At 47.8% G+C, this 23,265-nt stretch overlaps 1 protein-coding gene across 3 annotated transcripts in view; it reads right to left on the bottom strand.

Annotated features, from left to right (window-relative positions):
• GOLM2 (golgi membrane protein 2) overlaps positions 1-23,265 on the bottom strand; it is a 416,514-nt gene that overhangs the window by 265,394 nt on the left and 127,855 nt on the right. For all 3 annotated transcript variants that reach the window (XM_078682961.1, XM_078682960.1, XM_078682959.1), the window contains exon 4: positions 20,064-20,160. In XM_078682961.1, coding sequence (XP_078539087.1) covers positions 20,064-20,160 — 97 coding nt within the window. The remainder of the gene's footprint in view (positions 1-20,063; positions 20,161-23,265) is intronic.

The following is a 23,265-nucleotide window of genomic DNA, read 5'->3' as shown; positions in this document are numbered from 1 at the left end:
GCCACATACACACACACAGCTACAGACACACATACACACACACACACACACACACACACAGCCGCACACACACACTTCATCCACCCACTAAGTCCATCCACCTAGCCACCACTCAACTGCATTCATCCACTGACTCCATCCACCCAACCACACCTTGTCAATGGTAGTAAGCACTATATAAATACAGTTACAAAACAATACATAAAACGAACTTGTGCAAGTACATGACACCTTAATGAATCACAATCAGTTGCTCTGCCTTGATCCAGGCGTAAAAGCAACTTAAACAAGATAAAAGCTTTGTAAATGAACCCCATTTGCCAGTCTGTCCCTTCCTCATTGCTCTTACTGCCAACTTTACAATAATGATCCTCAATCAGAAAAGGGAAATATATAATTGAATGGCACAAAACAGACAACTGCACGCTATATAATATTTCACAACAGACACAGGTGAGATAATGGCATGGGAAGATGTTTTTACATTAGCAGCCGCTCCTGAGGTGGTCAGAGCCACAGCCCCCCAGCAGCCCCTCAAGCGGTGGTCAGAGCCCCCAGCAGCCCCCCCACCTCTCCCCCGTCGGGACGCACCCTCCAGGGCCAGCATGGACGGGAAGTCCTTGCAGTTGGAGATGTCGGTGGAGTCGGTGATGCAGGTCTTCCACAGGTTGGACCAGAAGGTGGCCGTGGTGATGACCGTGCCGTCGATGCTTGACACCTTCCAGTAGTCGGTGGGCAGCGTGGAGCAGACCAGCACCCAGCCCGACAGGGCCAGCAGGAAGGCCACGATCTCCCCCGCCATGCTGGCCATGGTCACCGGCGAGGGTCACAGGGCACAGGTGTCAGAGCTGAGGGCACGGGTGAGGGCAGAGGGCACGGGTGAGGGCAGAGGGCACGGGTGAGGGCAGAGGGCACGGGTGAGGGCAGAGGGCACGGGTGAGGGCAGAGGGCACGGGTGAGGGCAGAGGGCACGGGTGAGGGCACGGGTGAGGGCAAGGGTGAGGGCAGAGGGCACGGGTGAGGGCAGAGGGCACGGGTGAGGGCAGAGGGCACGGGTGAGGGCAGAGGGCACGGGTGAGGGCAGAGGGCACGGGTGAGGGCAGAGGGCACGGGTGAGGGCAGAGGGCACGGGTGAGGGCAGAGGGCACGGGTGAGGGCAGAGGGCACAAGGGTAAGAGCTGAGGGCACAGGGCAGGGTTAGAGCTGAGGGCACAGGGCAGGGTTAGAGCTGAGGGCACAGGGCAGGGTAAGAGCTGAGGGCACAGGGCAGGGTAAGAGCTGAGGGCACAGGGCAGGGTAAGAGCTGAGGGCACAGGGCAGGGTAAGAGCTGAGGGCACAGGGATAAGAGCTGAGGGCACAGGGGTAAGAGCTGAGGGCACAGGGGTAAGAGCTGAGGGCACAGGGGTAAGAGCTGAGGGCACAGGGGTAAGAGCTGAGGGCACGGGGGTAAGAGCTGAGGGCACGGGTAAGAGCTGAGGGCACGGGTAAGAGCTGAGGGCACGGGGTAAGAGCTGAGGGCACGGGGTAAGAGCTGAGGGCAAAGGGGTAAGAGCTGAGGGCAAAGGGGTAAGAGCTGAGGGCAAAGGGGTAAGAGCTGAGGGCAAAGGGGTAAGAGCTGAGGGCAAAGGGGTAAGAGCTGAGGGCACAGGTAAGAGCTGAGGGCACAGGTAAGAGCTGAGGGCACAGGTAAGAGCTGAGGGCACAGGGTAAGAGTTGCGGGCACAAGGGTAAGAACTGAGGGCACAGGGGTAAGAGCTGAGGGCACAGAAGTCAGTGAGGGCACAGGTGAGGGCAGAGGGCAGCGTGGTGAGGGCTGGAGGCCTGGGTTGAGGTCAGAGGGCACATGCGCCAGAAGTGAGGGCCTAGGAAGAGCTGAGGGCAGAGGGGTAAGAGCTGAGGGCACAGGGCAGGGTAAGAGCTGAGGGCACAGGGCAGGGTAAGAGCTGAGGGCACAGGGCAGGGTAAGAGCTGAGGGCACAGGGATAAGAGCTGAGGGCACAGGGGTAAGAGCTGAGGGCACAGGGGTAAGAGCTGAGGGCACAGGGGTAAGAGCTGAGGGCACAGGGGTAAGAGCTGAGGGCTTGGGTAAGAGCTGAGGGCACGGGTAAGAGCTGAGGGCACGGGGTAAGAGCTGAGGGCACGGGGTAAGAGCTGAGGGCACGGGGTAAGAGCTGAGGGCACGGGTAAGAGCTGAGGGCACGGGTAAGAGCTGAGGGCAAAGGGGTAAGAGCTGAGGGCAGAGGGGTAAGAGCTGAGACTACAGGGGTAAGAAGTGAGTGAGGGCCCGGGGTGAGATCAGATGGCAGAGGATTCAGAGCTGAGGGCACCTGCGAGGGTAGAGAGCAACGCAGCAAGGGACGAATGCCCTGCTTGAGGTCAGAGGGCGGTACGGGGCAAGAGTTGATGACCAAGGGGTAAGAGCGATAAGTGGGAGCCGGGCACCGGCACAGTAGCTTGCCCCACCTACAACGCCCTGCTTCGCGCGATGATTGGCTCAACGGCCTTACTTAAGTAAGGAGCAACCACTGCTACTAAAAATACCCCCTTAAAAAAACACGTAATTTGCCAATATAACAATCAGCACTGCTCAAAAACGTAACAAGCGCAGATAAAACAGTCCTGCATTATTATACTTTCACTCTAGAAATACAAGCTGCGAAAACTAAGCTAAACTAAACCAACAACCCGAAAAACATACCTCTCAAACCACGTCCCGTAAAAAGCCCGAGACTCGCAGAAAGATAACACCAACAACGTTCAACCCAGATGAACCACCTTGGTGGGCAAACGGGTAGAGGGCCTAAAAGGGAAAAGGTGAGGAACTAGAAGCAAAAACTCCGCAATGGTGAGTAGGTAACACCAAGAAGGGACATTCCACTCGAGTAATCTGTGGCGAGCACAACTGTAGCACAATCGCTCCAGTGCCGGTGGGGGTCTGCCAATAAACCGAGCGGCTTGTCAAGGTATCGGTTCGTGCTGGTTGTGTACCGAGGCGGAACTAGTTGAAGCACAATACACCAATGGGATACACTGCAAGCTTATTAAAATACCTTGGAGACCTAAACAGACAACAGACACATGCCCTGCAACATAAAACGGTCTTCAACCAGGAAACTTGGAGAAAGCTACAATTCAGACGCCGCGAGCCCCCCTGGGCTGTGACGGCTAGTTATTGCTGCACAATGCGGGCCTTGTTCTCAGGGACTACACTCAATGCAAATGAGACCCACTCCAGTGGGACAACCGAAATGGGGTCCGGCAGTAGCGGCCGGCCGCTTCCTCCCACTGACACCGTCGCAAAGCATCGACTCAACCACATGAGGTCTGACTGTATACTGCAGTCACAAGTTCAAGCTATTGAAAAAGCAAAACTAGAATAACCCTAAAACAGAATATAGCATGTGAGGGGGGAAAACGAAAGTTAAGATGAGGAAAGGTTAAAACACAATGTAGTACTTCCCACCGAGCCGTGAGAGCATCCCCTGGTGCACAGCTCATTAATCCTTCTGGCTATCCCAGAGTTCCTCCAAATCTCCAAGACGGCTGGAGGCCAGCCAAGAGACAGCTGTCTCTTGGCTGGCCTCCAGCCGTCTTAGTCAATAGAGCAGCCGGCACAGCATCCGCCCATTATTATAGCTTTTGCAGGTTAACCATATGCATTATTGAAGAATTCACGAACAGGAGCACATCTGATTGTCCCTGATGAAGGTCAACAATGACCGAAATGCATTGGACTAATGGATTGAAATTCATTACAATCTCAAATAATTGCGAATGAAATATGAACTTTTGAAAAACTTATGAATGAAATAAATTCATGGAAAGCCAAACATTGTTTCTTGGAGTGAGATTTGGAGGAACTCTGGGAATGCCAGAAGGATTAATGAGCTGTGCACCAGGGGATGCTCTCACGGCTCGGTGGGAAGTACTACATTGTGATTTTCAGTTAAGACGCCTACGACAAGAGGCGCCACTCTGTTTAGCACGCTCTGAGATTGACGAACGTTGCTCATTGAAATCATAAAACGTTGAAAGGTTAAAACAGCCTGGACCTACTTGGTAGGTAAATGAAAACCAAGCAAGACAGCCACGAGCCACGCAAAGACGGAAAACAAAGACGACAGCCACGAAAACGCACAACAATACAAGGAGACAACAGAACACCAGAACACGGAGGCAAAGACGAAGACGGAAAACAGACGGAAAACAAAGTCACATTACATGCACGAAAAACATAGACGACAGCAACGAGACACGCAAAGACGTAAAACAAACAGGGAGACGACATGAGACGGGGTAGACGTACAAAGTGAAAAGAAAATTATTATAAAAAAAATGCTGCTTACCTGATCGCAAATAGAAAGTACTTCCTGGCAACTTACATCTCGCAGCCCACCCCTGCAAAAGACACGTCCAAAATGGCCAAAACATGGCGAGAAAAAAAAAAAACATCCGCCCACCGCCGCAATGACGTTGTTGAAGGGGCGGAGAGCGAAAAAAATCGCCGGAACGCCCACGATTCTGCTCGGACAATGACTGACGCATCTCTGTTCCAATGGCTAGCCTCCATTTATGGAGTTAGCCAATGGAACAGAGAGGCGGGTTAAAGCCCCATACTGAAACTCAAAAGACTTCGCCTGCGCGAACACTGCAGCGCAGTGGACGCCAGGCAAAACCTAAAAATAATTAAAACAGTAATTCTAGGTTTCAGCGATCGCGAAGCGATCGTCTCTGCGAAACTCTACTGTAATCATTTCTGCTTTCAAGGAGCCAAGGGAGACAGGAGACAAGTGATGTGCACGCGCGCGTAAACGGATTAGGTCGCGCGTGCTTCCTGTCTCCCATGGCTCCTTGGAAGCAGACACACACACAGGACCCCCCCCGCCGCCGCGCATACACACACGCATGCACACACACACACACACACACACACACAGAGAACCCCCCACCCCCCGACGCGCATACACACATGCACGCACACACACACACACACACATAGAGAACATCCCGCCGCCGCCGCCGTCGTGCATACACACACACACATACATACAGAACCCCTGGCCCCCCCGCCACCGCGCACTTACACACACATCCCCTCCCCCCTCACTCACCGGGCTCTTCTTGCATGTCCCTCTCCCTCCGCAGCGGCAGCAGGCTCGTCTTCTCCTCATCACAGCTTGCTCCAACCGCGGTTTCGGTTTCTCTTCCTCCTCATACAGTGAGTCATGCCCTCGATTCTGTCTGCCCGCCCCGTCTTTGTTCCTAACCTTGTTTGTATAAGTGTTTCAATAGCATGTTCCAAACCCTGGACCTCCCGGAAGGAATTTCAAACAGGATTACTACCTTCAAGACCCTTTACATAAGAAATAAGCTAACCAATTATTGGGGCACCGGTCTTCAGCTCGACTACGTGGTTCAAGAGGGAGACCTTGGTTCTTGATCATATTACACGGTCACAAACAAGGATATTCTTCAGGCAGCAAAGGAAATATTGTGCTGGACACCAGTTCAAGTGACCAATGGCTTGTTTTCACATTGGATGGTAAAGAAAAAGGAGAAAAAAAATCGCACAGACAGGGCAACCCCTAGTCCGCTTAGACCGATTTATGAATCCGGCACTCTGTACGTGGTACGGCAGCCGCCCTTACACATTGAATTCGATAAATCGAAAGAGAGTGAATTTATAGTTGTAAATAAAGGAGAGATCGAAGGCTTCAGTGGTTGAAAACCACAGATATTTAAGTGAAGTTGGGATACAAACCCGACAACTACCTTAATTAGTGTTCAGAACTCAAATGCATTCACGGATGTATGCCATATGGTTAATCACAAGCTGTAAAAATCATTAAAGAACATATGGTTCCAACTGGTGGTACTCCTTTGGAGACTGAAATATATTCAATACGTTTTTGGTCAGTGCAAAAAATTAAGATTTTTTTCTGATGAATAAAAACTGCAAATTGCGAAAAGGTAAGACGGCCCTCTTCCTTGGGAGACGTGGGCAGTGTTAGAGTTTTAGCATATATGAACGGATCGGCATTTTAAGCACATCATTTACAATCAATCGGCTTCTGAACCTATAAATGCTAGATTAAATAAATTATACTTTTAGATGCGTCCGTTGACCGTTCAGTATATGAACTCAGGAAAAAAAGATTTGCTCGCTTTTGCTTCTTTTTCCATGTCCTTCGTAGTGCTATCTAAATACATGAATAAAATAAATATTCCTTTTTTTATTGACATCATTTGTTTTCCTGTTTACTCTGTTTTGCAACCCAACGGGTTTGAAAGTCTGGAACGCCCCCAGTGTGCGCATCACAAAATGTTATTCTCTTTGGCTTACAGTATAGTGATTCGGGAAGGGGGTGGGGGGACAACATAAGTCAAAAGGTTAAGAACCGAGGGAGTACTGTATTGCTCGGGTTGTGCATCAAGCAGCGCCCACAGTCTGAACTTACTCTTCAGCACATACCAACAAAGCTTACCAGAGGCGCTGCGCCCGTCTCGTCCCCCAGCCCGAGGCAGTGGGCTCTACCTCGGTGACCCTTACGACCCAAGCCAGGTGTGCACCAGTCGCAAGTGACGCAATTCCAACGTTCTCGGTTACATTGTGCTATGAATGACATCCCTCTCTCTGTCCATTTTCTTACCTCCCTGCCCCCCTCAGCCTCCCTACCATAGCGCCATATTTAATCTATGCCTCTCGCTTCCTCCCTCACCCCCTCACCCTCACACCCCCTCACCCTCCCACACCCCCTCACCCTCTCACCCACCCTCAGTCACCCTCTCACCCTCACCCACACTCTCACCCTCACCCACACTCTCACCCTCACCCCCCCTCACCCTCACCCCCCCTCACCCTCACCCCCCTCACCCCCTCACCCTCACACCCCCTCACCCTCACCCCCTCTCCCTCACACCCCCTCACCCCTTACCCACCCTCACACACCCTCTCACCCTCACACCCTCTCACCCTCACACACCCTCTCACCCTCACACAACCTCACACACCCTCACCCTCACCCTCACACACCCTCACTCACCCTCACAGACCCTCTCACCCTCACCCCCCCTCCCTCACCCCCCTCACCCCTTACCCACCCTCACTCACCCTCACACACCCTCTCACCCTCACACAGCCTCACACCCTCACCCTCACACCCTCACACACCCTCACTCACCCTCACAGACCCTCTCACCCCCACCCTCAAACCCCCTCAGACCCTCACCCACCCCCTAACACACCCTCCCACCCCCTCACCCTCCCACCCCCCTCACCCACTCTCACCTCCACACACCCTCAACCCCGTCACCCGCACCCCGTCACCCTCACACCCTCCCCCTCACACCCTCACAACCCCACACCCTCACAACCCCACACCCTCCCCTTACACCCACTCACCCTCACTCCCCCACACCACCACACGCTCGCACCCCTCACCCTCACACACCCCCTCACACCCCCTCACCCTCACTCCCCTCACCCTCACTCCCCCTCCCTCACACACCCCCTCACCCTCACACACCCCCTCACCCTCACACACGCTCAACCTCACACCGCCTCAACCTCACACCCCCTCACCCTCAAACGCCCTCACACACCCTCACCAGCATAGCATAACAAAACATAGCATAACAAAACACAACATAGCATAGCATAACAAAACATAGGATAGCAAAACATAGCATAACAAAACAAAACATAGCATAGCAAAACATAACAAAGCATAGCATAGCATAACAAAACGCAACAAAACATAGCATAGCATAAAAAAACACAGCATAGCATAAAGCATAGCAAAACATAGCATAGTTTAACAAAACATAGCATAGCATAACAAACAGCATAACATAACAAAACATAGCATAGCATAACAAAACATAGCATAGCATAACAAAGCATAGCATAGCTAAACACAACAAAACATAGCATAACAAAACAACAAAATATAGCATAACAAAACAAAGCATAGGATAGCAAAACTAAACATAGCATAGCATAACAAAACAAAGCATAGGATAGCAAAACACAACACATAGCATAACAACATAGCATAGCATAACAAAACAAAACATAGCATAACAAAACACAGCATAGCATAGCATTACAAAGCTTAGCATAGCATAACAAAGCATAGCATAACAAAGCATAGCATAACAAAGCATAGCATAACAAAACATAGCATAGCATAAAGCATAGCAAAACACAACAAAACATAGCATAGCATAACAAAACACAACAAAGCATAGCATATCAAAATAAAGCATAGGAGAGCAAAACACAACAACACATAGCATAACAAAACATAGCAAAACACATCAAAATATAGCATAGCTTAAAACACAACAAAACAGCATAGCAAAACAAAACATATAATAGCATAGCAAAACATAGCATACCAAACACAACAAAACAGAGCATAGCATGACACAACATAGCATAGCAAAACAAAGCATAGCATAATAAAACACATAACAAAGCATAGCAGAAAAATATATCATAGCATAATCAAGCATAGCATAGCAAAACATAGCATAACAAAACATAGCATAGCATAACAAAACACAGCATAGCATAGCATAACAAATCCAAGCATAGGATAGCAAAACATAGCATAACAAAACAAAAAATAGGATAGCAAAACAAAACATAGCATAGCATACAGCATCACTCCACACCACAACAGCATCACTCAGGGGCACCACAGCATCACTATGCGCTACCACAGCATCACTGAACGCCACAGCATCACTTGTTTTACCTGTCGCCTGCCCAAGATCAGGAAGCATGCATACCGAACCGGCACCTCCTCACCACTTCTTGTCAGCCAATAGCAACCCCCATGCCCAGCATACACAGAGAACTACACTGCTATGGCACAACACTACCAACTGCCTGCCTTCCTGCCCCTACACTGTTACCCCGCGGTGCAGCCACAGGACAGTGGCTACATTGCCCGTGTCTGCCCCGCAACACGTTGTTCCTGCCATGGAGGTTTCCCACAGCCGGGTGCAGTTAATAAGTACAGGGACCCAAAGATATGTGGCATCGCAGAATAAGAACGGACGTGGTACAGGTAGGCTTTTTTAATTTATTTATTAGTTTTCACTTTTATGTAGCGCAAACTTTACCCGCAGGTATCAGAGCGTTTTAAATCAGCATGCTTATAACAAGCAAGACTAGTACTCTATATTACTGGCAACTTTGCTTAGCATAAGCAACAGCTAACCATTCACAAACAATGTTTATATACCAACTGCAAATTAAAAAAAAAAATCATGCAAAGCATTGTCAATGCCAGTAACTCAAACTTTAATGCTGCGAGACCTATTGCATTGTAAATGCTTGTTATTATGGATGCCCCTTGGCAGGATTAAAAATGATTGGGTATATTAGAGCGGCTATGTTTCTTTTACCTGTCTGCTTGTGTCAACATGTTTCCGCCAATTCCAATCACAATTCCAAGTGTGAAAAGAAATTTGACCAAATACTGGCAATAAATCGACCCTACCATTATTATCAAATAATCTGACATTGAAAACACTTATGTTTGGGTAATATTATGAAACCCAAAAATTCATTAGGAACAGTACAGAGACTGTACAAGGGGAAAAAGGGCTGGGAAATCACAAGGAGAATCCAGCACATTAAAAAAATGAATGAGAACATTTCCTAAAATATAGGTTGAACTGGCGAGTTGAGGGGGGGTTGAATTTTCAGTAATACAGAGTATTGAGACTGTTTTTGTGCTTTGCTATGTGTTATTTTGTCTGACAGAAATATGAGCTAAGGATAAACATTTTTTAAATTGTTGAGTTCAAGTTGAAATCTACATACTTTCTTTACATTCATTGTATATTATGTAGTGCATTTTTCCATTTTTCAGATAGAATTTGTTTTGACCTTTTCAGTTAAGTTATATTGTAATAAGACAATTATGCCTTAGTTTAGTGGGGTAGAGATTTGCAAGGTACAATAATGTGTTCCCAAAACTGACCATTGGAGGATTTAAGATTACTGAAATTATGTAATGACCCAAACACAGAGAGAGTGCACAGAGGGACACAAAAGGGACTTCACCCCTGATCGACTATACACCAAAATGTTATAACTCAGCAGCGTGTCTGGAATCTATTTGCAGGCACAGTGATCAGATTAATAGCAAGCAACAGGCAGAGATATTTTCATTTGTTTCTCCAAACAGGGGTTGGCATCAGAAGGTGGCTTTAGGAAAGGCCATGCTTGAGTTAGTAGATCTAATGCCACCTAATGGTGGTTAAAGTTAGCCCTGGACGTTGCTGTCAAAGTAGCTCATAGTGCCAAATTATAAAGCATTTTTTTATTCTGGCCAGGATTCTAGTCAATCAGTTACTCCTGATCCAGCATAACATTATACATGATGATCAAGCAGATTTTATTCCTGGCTGCAGCACATCTCATAATCTCCGCTAACCACGACATGTCATGAACAAAACTGCTACCCAATATCCCAATGCGGTGTGAATTGCTCTTGTACTGGAGGAGGCCTTTAACTTTCTCTATTGAGACTACATGCATAGGGTGCTGTGATAGTTTGGGATAGGCGCGATCTGGCGGAGATGGATACAAATACTATACACGGCTCCATCCGCCTGTGTGAGGATAAGCAAGTATATCTCAGCCCCCTTGCAGGTACACAGAGGCACCAGTCAGGGTTGCCTCCCTACTCCCTGTTTTGTTTACTATGGCAAAGGAACTGCTGGCTGCTGCCTGGGGGATGCAGATCAAAAAACAGACCCATATAATCTGGTTGTATGCGGATGACATTTTGCTTTATGTACGAGATGTATCAATGGACCTATCTTTGTCAACCCAGATCTTATCAGATTCTGCATCTCAAAGGGTCTCCGAATAAATTGGGCCAAATCATTAATTTTCCCCTAGCAGCAGACTTGCCTCCTACTCCGTCAATCATGGCTCAAACCCCGGTTGCCCCCAGAGGCTACCATATTTCGATACTTCTGGATCAGTATATATCATTCTTCCACGCACCTTCTCGATGGTAATGCAGGCAAAGCTGTACGAGCTCTTCACTCTCAGAGGACCTTTTGGGTGTCCTTGACGCTTTTGGTGATTGGGAAAGTTGCCCTTGCAAATTGAAGCTGCCAGTGGAAACAAAGGTGGTCTCTCTCTGATTTTGAACGTTACTCTCTATCATCCCAGTTACAGTGGATGGCCTGGTGGCTTCTCTCTTCATGAAACAGAAATCTCTAAAGCAAATTTAACAATGGTCTGCTTCATTACTCGCTGTATCCCACTATATGTACCCCTGTTCGCCCATGAGATTGCACCAACTAGCCACATCTTTACTCGACAGGGTGAGTGAGGTAATCACAAAGCAAGGAAGGGTATGCCCAGACGTGGGTCAAGTGCTAACGCTTGCCACTAGAGTCAAGCTAGCCTGGCTGACGAGGGGTGAAACCTCTAAACCAGTCCCAGGATGCTTGTTACTGGTCCAGGGAGGACCTGGCCTGGCAGAACGAGCTGGACTGTTCCCATGGGAACAGGGTCAAGACTGATTTGCATATGGCTGGGTCTAAACTGGAATGGCGCTCCATGCAAAAAAAAAACAATAGGCGTTTGACTCGATCGAATGGCCATATCTGTTCGAGGTCCTCCACCGCTTTGGCTTTGGCCCCCACTTCATTAGTTGGGTGCGTCTTCTGTATACGGACCTCCTGGGCCAGGTCCGGGTTAATAATTACACATCCCGGAGGTTTCCCCTTCATCGAGGTACCAGGCAGGGCTGCCCCTTGTCCCCCTTGTTGTTCGCCCTCACCCTAGAGCCTCTGGCTCACTGGGTCCGCACAGATGTCTCTATCAGAGGCCTACACTGGAACGAAGATGCTGTGGACAAGATCTCTCTCTATGCAGACGACATCCTGATATATGTGTCGTCCCCACGGTCCTCCATTAATAGCCTGTTTTATGTTCTTACCAACTTCGGGAAATATTTGGGATACGCTATAAATTGGGCTAAATCGGTGTTGTATATGTTGCATGGTCCACCGCCTCGCTTGCCTCGAGGGTTCTCTACCACAATAGCCACGGAAGGTTTTATGTATCACGGTGTCTATATTACACCCGACTTCAAACAGTTCTATGACCGTAATCTGCAGGGCCCCCTGAGTAGGCTTCGCAGCGATGTCACTCATTGGCGGTCACTCCTGCTCTCTCTCCCAGGCCGGGCGGCGCGGTTTAAAATGTTGGCGCTTCCGCGCTTCCTGTATGTCCTACAGAACTGCCCCTTCCCAATACCGGACTCATATTTCAAGACGGTGGACAGCGAGCTCCGACTGCTACTGTTGGATGGGGGAGCCGCTCGGATTGCCCTCTGCAAGTTGTTTCAGGGCTGGTACAATGGGGGCATCGCCCTGCCCAACCTCCGCCTTTATTATTGGGCGTCGCAGCTGGTGGCGGTCAACCACTGGGCACAGGTTGCCATCAGAACCTCTTCCTGAGAAGGCCATCTCCCTTACCTACCGTAAGCTCTGCAACAATCTCCCCGATCCCTTCCTATCACTGCGGACCAAATGGGAGGTAGACCTGGGTCCTTTAGATGAGGAAGACTGGCGGTCGGCACTAATGTCCCCGAGGGAGTCAGCTATCTGTCATAGGTTTAGGTTGATCCAGCTGAAGGTGTTGCACAGAGTGTACATGTCTGCCCTTACCCTAGCTAAAATTGGGCGGCGCCCAGACACACTGTGCCTACGTGGTTGTGGACTCCCTGGCACCTTTTATCACATCTTATGGGAATGCCCAGTAGTACAGCGGTTCTGGAGAGGTAACCTTAGTAAAATGAGCAGATCCCTGGGTAAACCACTCTCCCCGTCGCCTAGGGAATGTGTCCTTAACATCTGGGGGGCCAATGATTTGAGTGTCCAGGAGTTACAGTGGGCGGCGCTAGGTTATCTGCTCGCCAAACGCTCCATAGCAATGAAGTGGGGATCTCCGGACAGGCCGTTGGTGGTGGGCTGGGTTGCTGAAATGGATCGGTGCATGATTGCTGAGAAGACCGTGTATAAGATAAGAGGTTGCCCAAAGACATGGGACAAGAAATGGGGACATTGGAATGCATATCGTGGCGAATTGTGTGATTCTCCTACAGTCGAACTGGCACTGCCCCATGTGAGACCCGAGGGTAGACGTGTACGCTAAAGGGTAACAGGCTTGATTCGAATGCGGTTTGTTAAATTTTATGACACTTGTGATAGTCCCCTGATTTTGCTTTTTATATTATAAGCTCCTAAGGCGATGGAAACAACAATAGTCCGAGCTGGACCCATGGGACGGACTGTATGCTATTTGACTCTCTCTGCTGGATTTATGTATTTAAGTTTTGTTTCTGATAAAAAAAAAAAGTGGTGCAGTTACCCTTTCTGTGTTCAATGCAGGCTTTGGTTTGTTTTCATTATTGATCTGCTTCGTCGGTATGCCGTCCGACCTCAGGGGTGTGGACTGAATGGCTGTGTATTATATTTTGACCTGAATATGGTTTTCGCCTTCGACCTGCTTGTGCGCGGACGTAAATGATACTTCTGTTTTTCTTGACAATCACCACAATAAAAATATTTAAAAAAAAAAAACAATAGATTTAACTCAGAACTGTGGCTGGGGGTGAATATTTAATTGACTCAGCATTCTGTCTATCATCTGTTTTTTTAAAATTTGTGATCCGCTAGGCATCAACGCCTGAGTTGGTCTGCCCTGGCATTCAGGGACCCTGCCAGGTGTTAAACCACCAGGATTATGCCCTGCTGTTCCAGCCATGTCCAGAGACGCAAGGCCTTTTGAGAGAGTCCAAGACCTCACCACGCACTGCTTGTTGCAGTACCATATGGCGGTGGTGTTGTCTGTGACCACCTGCATTGACTTCCCCTTGACAGAGAAAAGAAATGCCTTCAATACTAGTTGAATCACCGGGAGCTCCAACAAGTTGATGTGGAGCCCTGATTCCGCCAGATACAGGAGTCCTCTGACCTCCACCTCTCCCAAATGGAAACCCCATCCCACGAATAACACCTGTCACTACTGTGAGATCTGGTTGGGGAAGGGAGATGGGTCTGCCTCTGACCCAATCACAGTTCATAAGTCACCACTGCAGGTCCTTTGCAGTTCCTTCTGAGATCTGGACCACATCAGATATATTTCCCTGATGTTGCGCCCACTAGAACTTCAGGTCTCACTGCAGAGCCCGCATTCGACATCTGGGATGATTTACCAACAGGATAAGGCGGCCATGAGGCCCAGCAGCCTTAGTCATTCTCACTTAAATCAATGATAAAGGCTGAAACATCAGTCTTATAACCTGAATATCCTGGACTCGTTGCTCAGGAGTATAAGCCTGATACTTCACTGTGTCCAGAACAGCTGTTATGAAAGGGAGTGTCTAAGAAGGAGTCAGGTGTGACTTCTGCACATTTTCAGTGAACCCCATCAAATGCAGGCGTCGCCATAGTCTGGAGGTGGGAAACTATAGTCTGGGGCAAGGACGCCTTCAACGGCCAGTTGTCGAGGTAGGGAAAGACTGAAACCCCTAACATGTTCAGATGAGCTGCAACCACCGCCATCACCTTGGTAAACAACCGAGGGGGCGCTCGTAAGGCCAAATGGTAGCACAATGAACTGAAAGTGCTTGTGGGCTACCTTGAACCACAGGTAACGCCTGTGGTCCCGGCAGGATGGGGTTGTGAAAATACGCATCCTGCAAGTCCAACGCTACCAGCCAGTCTCCTTATTTATTTATTTATAACAGTTTTCTATAGCGCGAACTAGACCCTTGGGTATCAGAGCGCTTAACAACATATGGAATATAATAAGAACAAGGGTAATAACACGCACATATGTAGCCTGTAAAAAATAAAGAATATATCAAAACGAGCACATAAAGGGCAGATGCAAGAGTACCGTCAATGACTTCTTGCCGAGGGTAAACTTCTTTATGCTTCCCAATATGTAATCCAGATGATCCTCGCTGTAGAGTCGCCGAAGGCAAGTTGACTATCTACTGGAGGAATTTGTTCATGAGAAACGACCTAGTTTCCTTCTTGAATGTTGCAGTGTTCGAGATCTTTCTGATTTAGGGAAGACAAGACCTGAGCCAACATGAGCATCTTGAATTTCTTCTTTTTGAGGAAGAGGTTGACGGTTCGGACGTCTAGATTAAGACAAAGACCTTTGTGCTTTTTGGGTATCAGAAAGTAGCGGGAATAACAACCACTGCCTACTTCTGAAATCAGAACCCTTCTATTTGGCCCTTTGACCAAGAGAGCTGTAGCTTCCTCTCAGAGCAAGATAAGATGATCCTCCAGCAGCTGTTCTTGAGATGGTGGTAAGGGGGTTATTGAAAAGGTAGGTAGTAACCTCTCCGAATGATCTGCAAGACCCATTTGTCCGATGTTATGGACTTCCAGTGGAGGAGATGATGTTGGATCATACCTCCAATAGCACACCCATGGTCTTTCAGAAACAAACTTGGGGGATTTAGGGCCAGCAGCTGACGGGAGGTTGGTGGTGGGTGACTTCTGGCTACCATTCCCACAAGTTCGGAATGCTCTGCGTCAACATCCTTGCACAACTTAGGAAACCTGTGCGGGACGGTAGCTGGGGTATGGCTGGTGTGGTTGAAAGCCCCTTCCATTGCCACGAAAGGGGACGAGGTGTCACTGAGAGGCCCAAGGACCTGGCTGAAACCTGCATGTCATTTAAGCATTGAGTCCATCTTCTCTCCGAAGACACGAGTACCATCGAAGGTCATGTCAATGAGGTTGGCCTAGACATCCCCGCCAAAAGACAGATGTTTTCAGCCAGGCATGGTGACGCAAGGCCACTGTCAACGAAACAGCTCTGCCCAGCAAGTCAGTGTTATCTGTACCACACCTAATGGTGAACTTTGCTGGATCCCTCCCATCTCTCACTACTTGTTTGAGCGCAGCCGAGGCCTCCTACAGGACCTTTGGCAACACATGCACAACCGTTTCCCATATGGAATGTGAGAAATGACCCAAAAGGCACGCGGTGTTTACCAACCACAATGCTAGGCTGGTAGAAGTAAACATCTTCTTCCCAAGTGCGTCCAGCCTCTTGGTTTCCCTGTGTGGGGAAGTGGAAGGAAACGCCCCATGAGATGTTAAGGATTGAACTACCAAGCTCTCAGGGGTAGGATGCTGGCTAAGGAAACTTGGATCACCCGGGGAAGGGCAATGGTGGAGTGCTAGTGTCCTGCTCACAGGAGCCCCTGTGCTAGGCTTCTACCCAGTGTCTAGAAGGACATCTGTCAGTGCTTTGTTGAAGGGTAAAAGGGGGTCGGATGAGGAAGCACCAGTCTGAAGCACTTCTGTCAAGAGGATAGTCTTGACCTGCACTGAGGGCAGCTCCAGGTCAAGAACCTCCACTGCCCTCTTCACCACCATAGCATAAGACACTCCCTCCTCTGTAGCTACTATTGGTGGCGAGAGCATACCAGCATGTGGAGAGGTGTCCAGCGCACTGGCTTCTGCAAGCTCCTCATACCAGTCCAATTCCTCAACAGGAGTGTCTGACTGGTGTTCTATAGGGTCCAGTAATGCCTCCCCCTCTTCTCCCATACCTGTAACCTCCTCAAAACTTTCAGGCAACAACCTAGAGCCTCTGGGTGCGGTCGGCCCTGGAATCATTGTCGATTGACGTCGTTCCAACTACGAGTAATCAGCAATCAGAATGGGGCTGTGCCGCCGATGGGCACCAGGAGCATTGACTTCCGGACCATCGCCAGAGAAGGTCGCGTCAGCACAGACTGTGCAGATCTGGATCCAAGATCGGATCCATGAGACCCCACCGCAGCCGAGGCTGGAGCTGTTGGAGCGGAACCTGATGGGGCCTCTTCCGATCCCACAGGCGACTCAAATACTCGGCCGATTGCCTCATAAAACTATTATTTGAGCGGGGTCACTTCACCTCCCAGAAACAGGGGGAGGCGCAGAGTCAAACTTGGCAAAGGCTCCACAGAACCGTGCCTGGAACGTCAATGTTCCTCACTCGTCTCATCAATCTTCAACGGACAAGGTGAAGTCATATGCTGGCTAGACTTCTTTTTGTACTTCTTCCTCGAGTGTCTCAAGGACCTTGAGTGCGATGAAGATAACTTGGGCTCCTCGAGCAGTCCCTCGATCTTCTCTTCCTCAATTGTGACGAGACCCCCTAGGAGTCGCACCAGATGGCGTAGACTGCCGGACTGCAAGCAACTTTAAGGACCGCTCCCTGAAAGGCTTTTGGCCATGGCCTGAACATCCAAGCACGATTTTGAGCTGTGGCCTCGCTCGAGACACCATAAGCACACAAGGAGAGGGGTCAATAACCGGCATGGTGCCGTCACAAGCACCATACGGTTTAAACCCTACCTTTCTATAGGTCATCCTCGACACAGAAGGAAAGAAATGTTCCACATCGTAAACTTTCTGTCATACAGAGACAGTGGGGTAGTTCTTCTCCGGATCAGCTCTAATTGGCAGGGAAAGAAAAGAACAAACGTCCGCATGCCTGGGTGGCGCCTCTATAAGTCACTGCAACGTCACAACCGGTGCCATTGACCCCAATCGGAAACGGATGGAGGCACGCTGACATACTGCTCACACACAAATGTATGGATCCAGTCTGGCACCTGGGAAATTCAAAGGTAAGGAATATGCAGCTAGAAGTCTCGGTCAGATCAACCACTTTCTAATTAGAATTAGAATTGTTCATAGTCCAATATATCATACTGAACAGACGACCTGACAACTTCATTTGCACAATGTACCCCCAAAGCTGTACAATTGACAAAGCATCGCCAACCCAACCAGACTTTCCCTGGACCACTCTAGCATAAAGTGAGCTGAAACATACCACACCACAACTACTTACTAGATAAATGATGCGTGCCTGAAAAATATCCATCCAGTGCAAAGAAAAAACAGCAAAGTCATTCAGCAAAGGCATCTATAGCCAAACATAATGCAAAGATCTCTATCTGGGCCGAGTTCATTAACCAATTCAAACTATTAATAAACTAGGTATTTAACAACAGCTCTACTATCCAAACACAGCCACATACAACGATAAACAGCCATAAACAATTCATCAATGGAAATCACAGAATCCTGTGGATGGGCCGCATAGAAGGATACATAATTTTGGATCTGCGATAAAAATAGGTCTACCACCAGCCTGCTCAGCACAGATAATTGAAATATTGGTTGTTTACAGTGTACATGGCTAGCTTACAATTTGTGGAAACTACACACATTCTTAACTACTTACCGAAAGGCTTATAGGGCTAGAAAAAAATGCATATTACTCCAGTCAAGTTTACATTGTGAGTGCCACCAACGAAAAAACACAAGTTGTGAACCACCAGCTCATTCAGTGTAGCACGCCCTCTGCTCTCAGAAGATATGATGCTTTGGCCTTGAAAGCAGAATAAGACTCCTTTTAAGAGGTTGAAAGGACATCAAGTCAAGTCTGGCCATGGGAATAATCAAGGTGCAAGGGGCAGTAGAACCAAAATGCTCTGAAACCAGTCTAATTTAAGAAAGTGGGTATCACTCTGCTTAAGGTCAGCAGCTTTCGCAGGATGATGGAAAATCCCACAAGTCTCAGTGCAGAACAGCTCCTAAAACATAATTATGGGGAAGTTTAAATTGATTTACAGACAGACAGTGACACAGTTTCAAGGAAACTATTGAGATTGTCTATGCTATGCATTTTTGGAAAGATGAAGCCTGAAAAGCAAATTGTGAAGGCATGGTACAGATGTGGATTCCTTCGGCCTGGTGAGGACTACTCCCTAAAGCTACCGTCCAATACTTTTGTAGCTAACCAGTGGCCAAAGGCTAGCTCTAGTAATGGGCTCACCCCAAGAAGGTGTCCAAAAGATACATCACAAACCACAACATTTTTAGTAGAGTGTGCTACAGTGTCAACATTTTCAATGCACCCACAGAAGGAACTTGATGAGGTAAAACTGGTTCAAAGTAGTTCTGAGCTTCACATACTCTGCTTCTTTTACACTACCAAAAATCTATTTTAAAAAACCCTGGACCTTGTTCTTTAAAAAGAGCTCAAGTAGCTCAGATTGAGTGCACCATAATCAATCTTGGAGTTCAAAATGGGGAATGAAGAAGAGAGCAGAAACTTCGTCTAGTCGCATGGAGGGAAGGTAAGAGGAGGAAATATTTATGATATTGCCTGGTGCCAATCACAAAGGGAAACATATATGATCTGCAGTCAAATAGAAGCAATGCATGTTGTGCGGAAATCCTTCTCAAACAGAAGTTGCAAAACATGTACAAGGTCAATTTGTGGCAGTCAAAACAAACTTAAGTACATTTAAAACAAAATATACGTCTCTCCTTTCCCCCATATCAATGACTAAACTGTAGTGCACAGCGTGGCAGATTACAGTTAAAATGGCATAAAACAACACTTTCAAGCAAATTATTAGAAAAATAGGGTGGTTGGTTTCACACATGATTGCAGTGGATGATAAAGAAATCTTACAATGGTGTTCACGAAAACACTGATAAACCCAATCAATTTAATCACAAACGTATTAGTTATTCCTGCTGACGACATATACACGCTATTTTTGCTATATAATTCCATTGCTATCCACAAGGCTACTGCATAATGCCATCATCTGCATCTATGCAAAACAAAAACCAGCACTCCAAGATCAGCTGGGCTGACGCAATAAAGAGGAGAGATCCAAAAAGACTTACAGCTCCATTTCAAAAGTGAATGGGTGTAAATTCATGGCAAGACAGATTCCAATTTCCCCTCGTAGACAAATCAAAATTAGGAACAACTGGGTTTAGAAGAACAGCAATCGGAGGAACAATGACGCTCTGCCTTGCTGGTCAGCATACAACTCATTTAAACAAATGTTTGGTAAATACAGGCAGTCTAACCCATTTTAGGTCATCTTGGTTAATTAACTTCCCAGAGCTAGCCTTTTGCTTTCCAGAAGGTTCGACAGGCACCTGGTCATGGAGTTCAAAAGTGTACCTTTTCAGGGAGACCTTGGTCAGCCGCTTCCAGTAATTTCCCAACACTGGCTTCATAATGTGCTTTGAGTTCTTTGATTTGCTCCCCACACTGCAGACTGAAATCAAACACAATGAACAGTACACATTTAATGACCACTCTTGTTCCCAGTGCTAATACACAAAGTGGAAGAAAACTGCTCTTTAACGGCGATTCCCCATCTAAGAGTAGTAATAAACGTTAGCAAATCACTGCAACACAGCACAGACAGTACCTATGAACTCGGTCAATCAAAGCAGCATGGTGCAGCACGTAATGTATGGCCATTCCTGTAACAGCCCTATGCCCACTGTTGCGCTACAGCACAGCCAGTACCCAGTCACTTCTTCCCCATTCATCAACTCGATCTGTCCATCGCTGCAGCACACTACAGCAAGGATATCATGTTTCCGATTCCGCCCTGTAGCAGACTAAAGGCCAGATGTGCGAACATTAGGAATATCGATTTTCAAATAGCTATTCTGAATAAATGAGGTTTTTTTTTAATTAGCAATTCCTAGTGAGTTACAAATCATCAAGATTATTAATGAGGTAAGTCGCAATTTGCGACCCATTAGGAATGACAGCCATCACAGGGATAGTAACCACCTGAGGACAGAATACCACCATGACTGACTGCTTTTAAATAAAGCAATCTTTTATATCTTTTCTTTAATGTAAAGTCGTTTGCCTTAAAGGAAAACCGGATACATTTATAAAAACTTTAATTTCTTTTTTTTTAAATGATGTTACTTTCATGTTTTAAGAGTAGGCAGTCATGCAGGGGATGACTGACTACTCTTAAAAATATATATTGATGTCATTTTCCATTCTCAAAGGGGAAAAGGCCCCTTAGGGGACTCCTTCCCATTTGGGAATGGCCGGAATTTGGTCACAAAACATTAATACACACCATAAAGAATCACTATTAGGAAGGGATGCCCTGAACGAACCCCTTCCAAATAGCAATTGCTTATGATTTTCTAAATCTATTTATGTGGGTATGAACAGGCTGATGCGGTCGGCCGCGGAGGGTTGACGTTTTTGTAGATGACTGAGATTTTGTTGTGGAAAAAGTTAGCTAGGGTGTCACACAGTTCCTGGGAGGGGTAATTTAATTACGGGTGTCTGCAGGGTTAGAGAACTCCTTCACAATGGCAAAGAGCTCCTTGCTGCAGTTTGTGCTGGCTTCTTTGGGATCTGCTAGTGTGTTGTTTCTTTCAGGAAGCAGTGGTACTGGTTGAGTGCTGTCTTGAAGGTGGTGTGGTCTCCTGTCTCTTTGCCGGTGCGCCACTTGCTTTCTAGTTGCTGGCAGTTGTGTTTGGTAGATTTCAGCTTTGTGGGAACCAGCTGGCTCTTCAGGCAGATCCTTTGGATTTGGTATGGGCGAATGTGTTGGCACATTCCGTGATCTACTAGGAGAAGTTCTTAGCAGCCTGTTCTAGGTTGGAAGTTGTGCCTGGGAGGTGGGAGTTGAGAGTGCTGTTCCACTGGTCTTCCAAGATCTTTTTCCAATTCCTGCGGGTGGATCCGAGAAGCATGGTGCTAGCATTCGTAGGTCCTGAGGTGGTGAGGTGGACCCTGTAGTAGTCGGTCAAGGTGAGTTGTGAGACCCAAGAGTAATTGACTCTGTTGCTGGACGTGAAAATGGCCTTGAGCGTGTGTCCTGAGATGTGGGTAGGGTTGGTGACAAGTTGCCTTGGTCGATTGTTGCTCATGCTTTCCAGGAGGTCATTGTGATGTTTCGCTAGGGTCATTGAGGTAGAAGTTAAGATCCCCTAGGAAGACGTAGTGCTCTGACTTGATGGCGATAGGGGCAATGAGTTTGGGGATGGAATTGTAGAAGCTGGGTCGTGGTCCTGGTGGTCTGTAGGTGAGGGTGTATCTGATGGTGCTTTTGTCCATGTGTTTGGAGTTGGAAGTTGAGATGCTCCATTGTGGGGGTCGAATTGTCTGAGGAGGTTGTGCAGTGGATGGTGTCCTTGTACATCAAGGCAATTTAGCCACTGTTTGTTGGTTCAGTCCCGGCATGTTATTTTGAAGCCTTGGGGGGTGGCAATGTCCGGTGCGGAGTTCAGTCAGGTTTCGGTGAAGAAGACGTCGTCCGCCGTGAGGGATGAGATTGTGTCCCAGATCTCTGTGGCATGTATCGTGCATGGAGTAGAATGCACTGGATTTGGACCATAGCGGTCTCGGTCAGAGTGGTGGACGCAGTCATCTTTGTGGTGTCTACTGCATTGTTGCTGCCTCGGTGTAGCAGGTGAAGCAGCTGTGCTGACCTGAGAATGGATCTCTGGTGGTTTGTGCAGCAGCAGTAGTTGTTGTCGATGTGCCTGGGATCTGGGGCTCAGAGGTCTGCAAAGGTGTAGCAGTGCAGGGTGGAAGGATTCCATTGAGTAGGCTCTGGGAGGCAGGAGTGGCAGGGAAAAACTAGAGGCGCGATATGAAAAAGCCCAACAGCAAAGAAATTATGATAAGGCACAAAAACAAACAAGAGTGCAGTCAAAAGGGAGCACAACACAAATGAAATAATAGGCACAGAAATAACTTCAAAATATAGTAACAGGTGTAAAGACGATTTCACAAAATAATAAAAGGCACAGAAACTACTCTACCAAGTAATATCAGGCACAGCAAAACAACAGTCACGGAGGACGAAACAATACAGCAGGACAGCAGAGAAGAGGCACAGAGGTTAATCAAGAGCGCGGAGGGTGATCAACTGAACTCAGAGAGCTTACGGTGGCAATGGGGAGCAGGCCCATGGACCTGCTCAATGGATCACACTGCAGCCTCCATTTAGTAGGTCAAGGTAGGGGCATTCGGAGGGAGGGAGCGGTGAGAAAAATGAGCACGATCAGGACAAGCACAACAGTAATAAAGTAATGATAACGCACAAAAACAAATAGGACTGCAGTCAAAACTGAGCACAACACAAATAGGCACAGAAACGACTTCACAATATAGTAACAGGCATAAAGACTGCTTCACAAAAGATTAAAAGGCACAGAAACAACTTTACCAAGTAATAGAAGGTATAGCAAAACAACACAGCAGAACAAAGGGGAAGGAGAGCGGAGGGCGCGAAGGATGATTAGCTAAACTCAGAGAGTTAACAGCGGCGGGGGGGGAAGCAGGCCCAGGTAGATGAGTATTTCTCCACATATATTGGAACCACAGGTCT

The sequence above is a fragment of the Lissotriton helveticus genome, chromosome 3_1, assembly GCF_964261635.1.
Source record: "Lissotriton helveticus chromosome 3_1, aLisHel1.1, whole genome shotgun sequence".
NCBI lineage: Eukaryota > Metazoa > Chordata > Amphibia > Caudata > Salamandridae > Lissotriton > Lissotriton helveticus.
The sequence above is the reverse complement of the archived record's forward strand: the minus strand, read 5'-3'. Positions and strand labels throughout refer to the sequence as shown.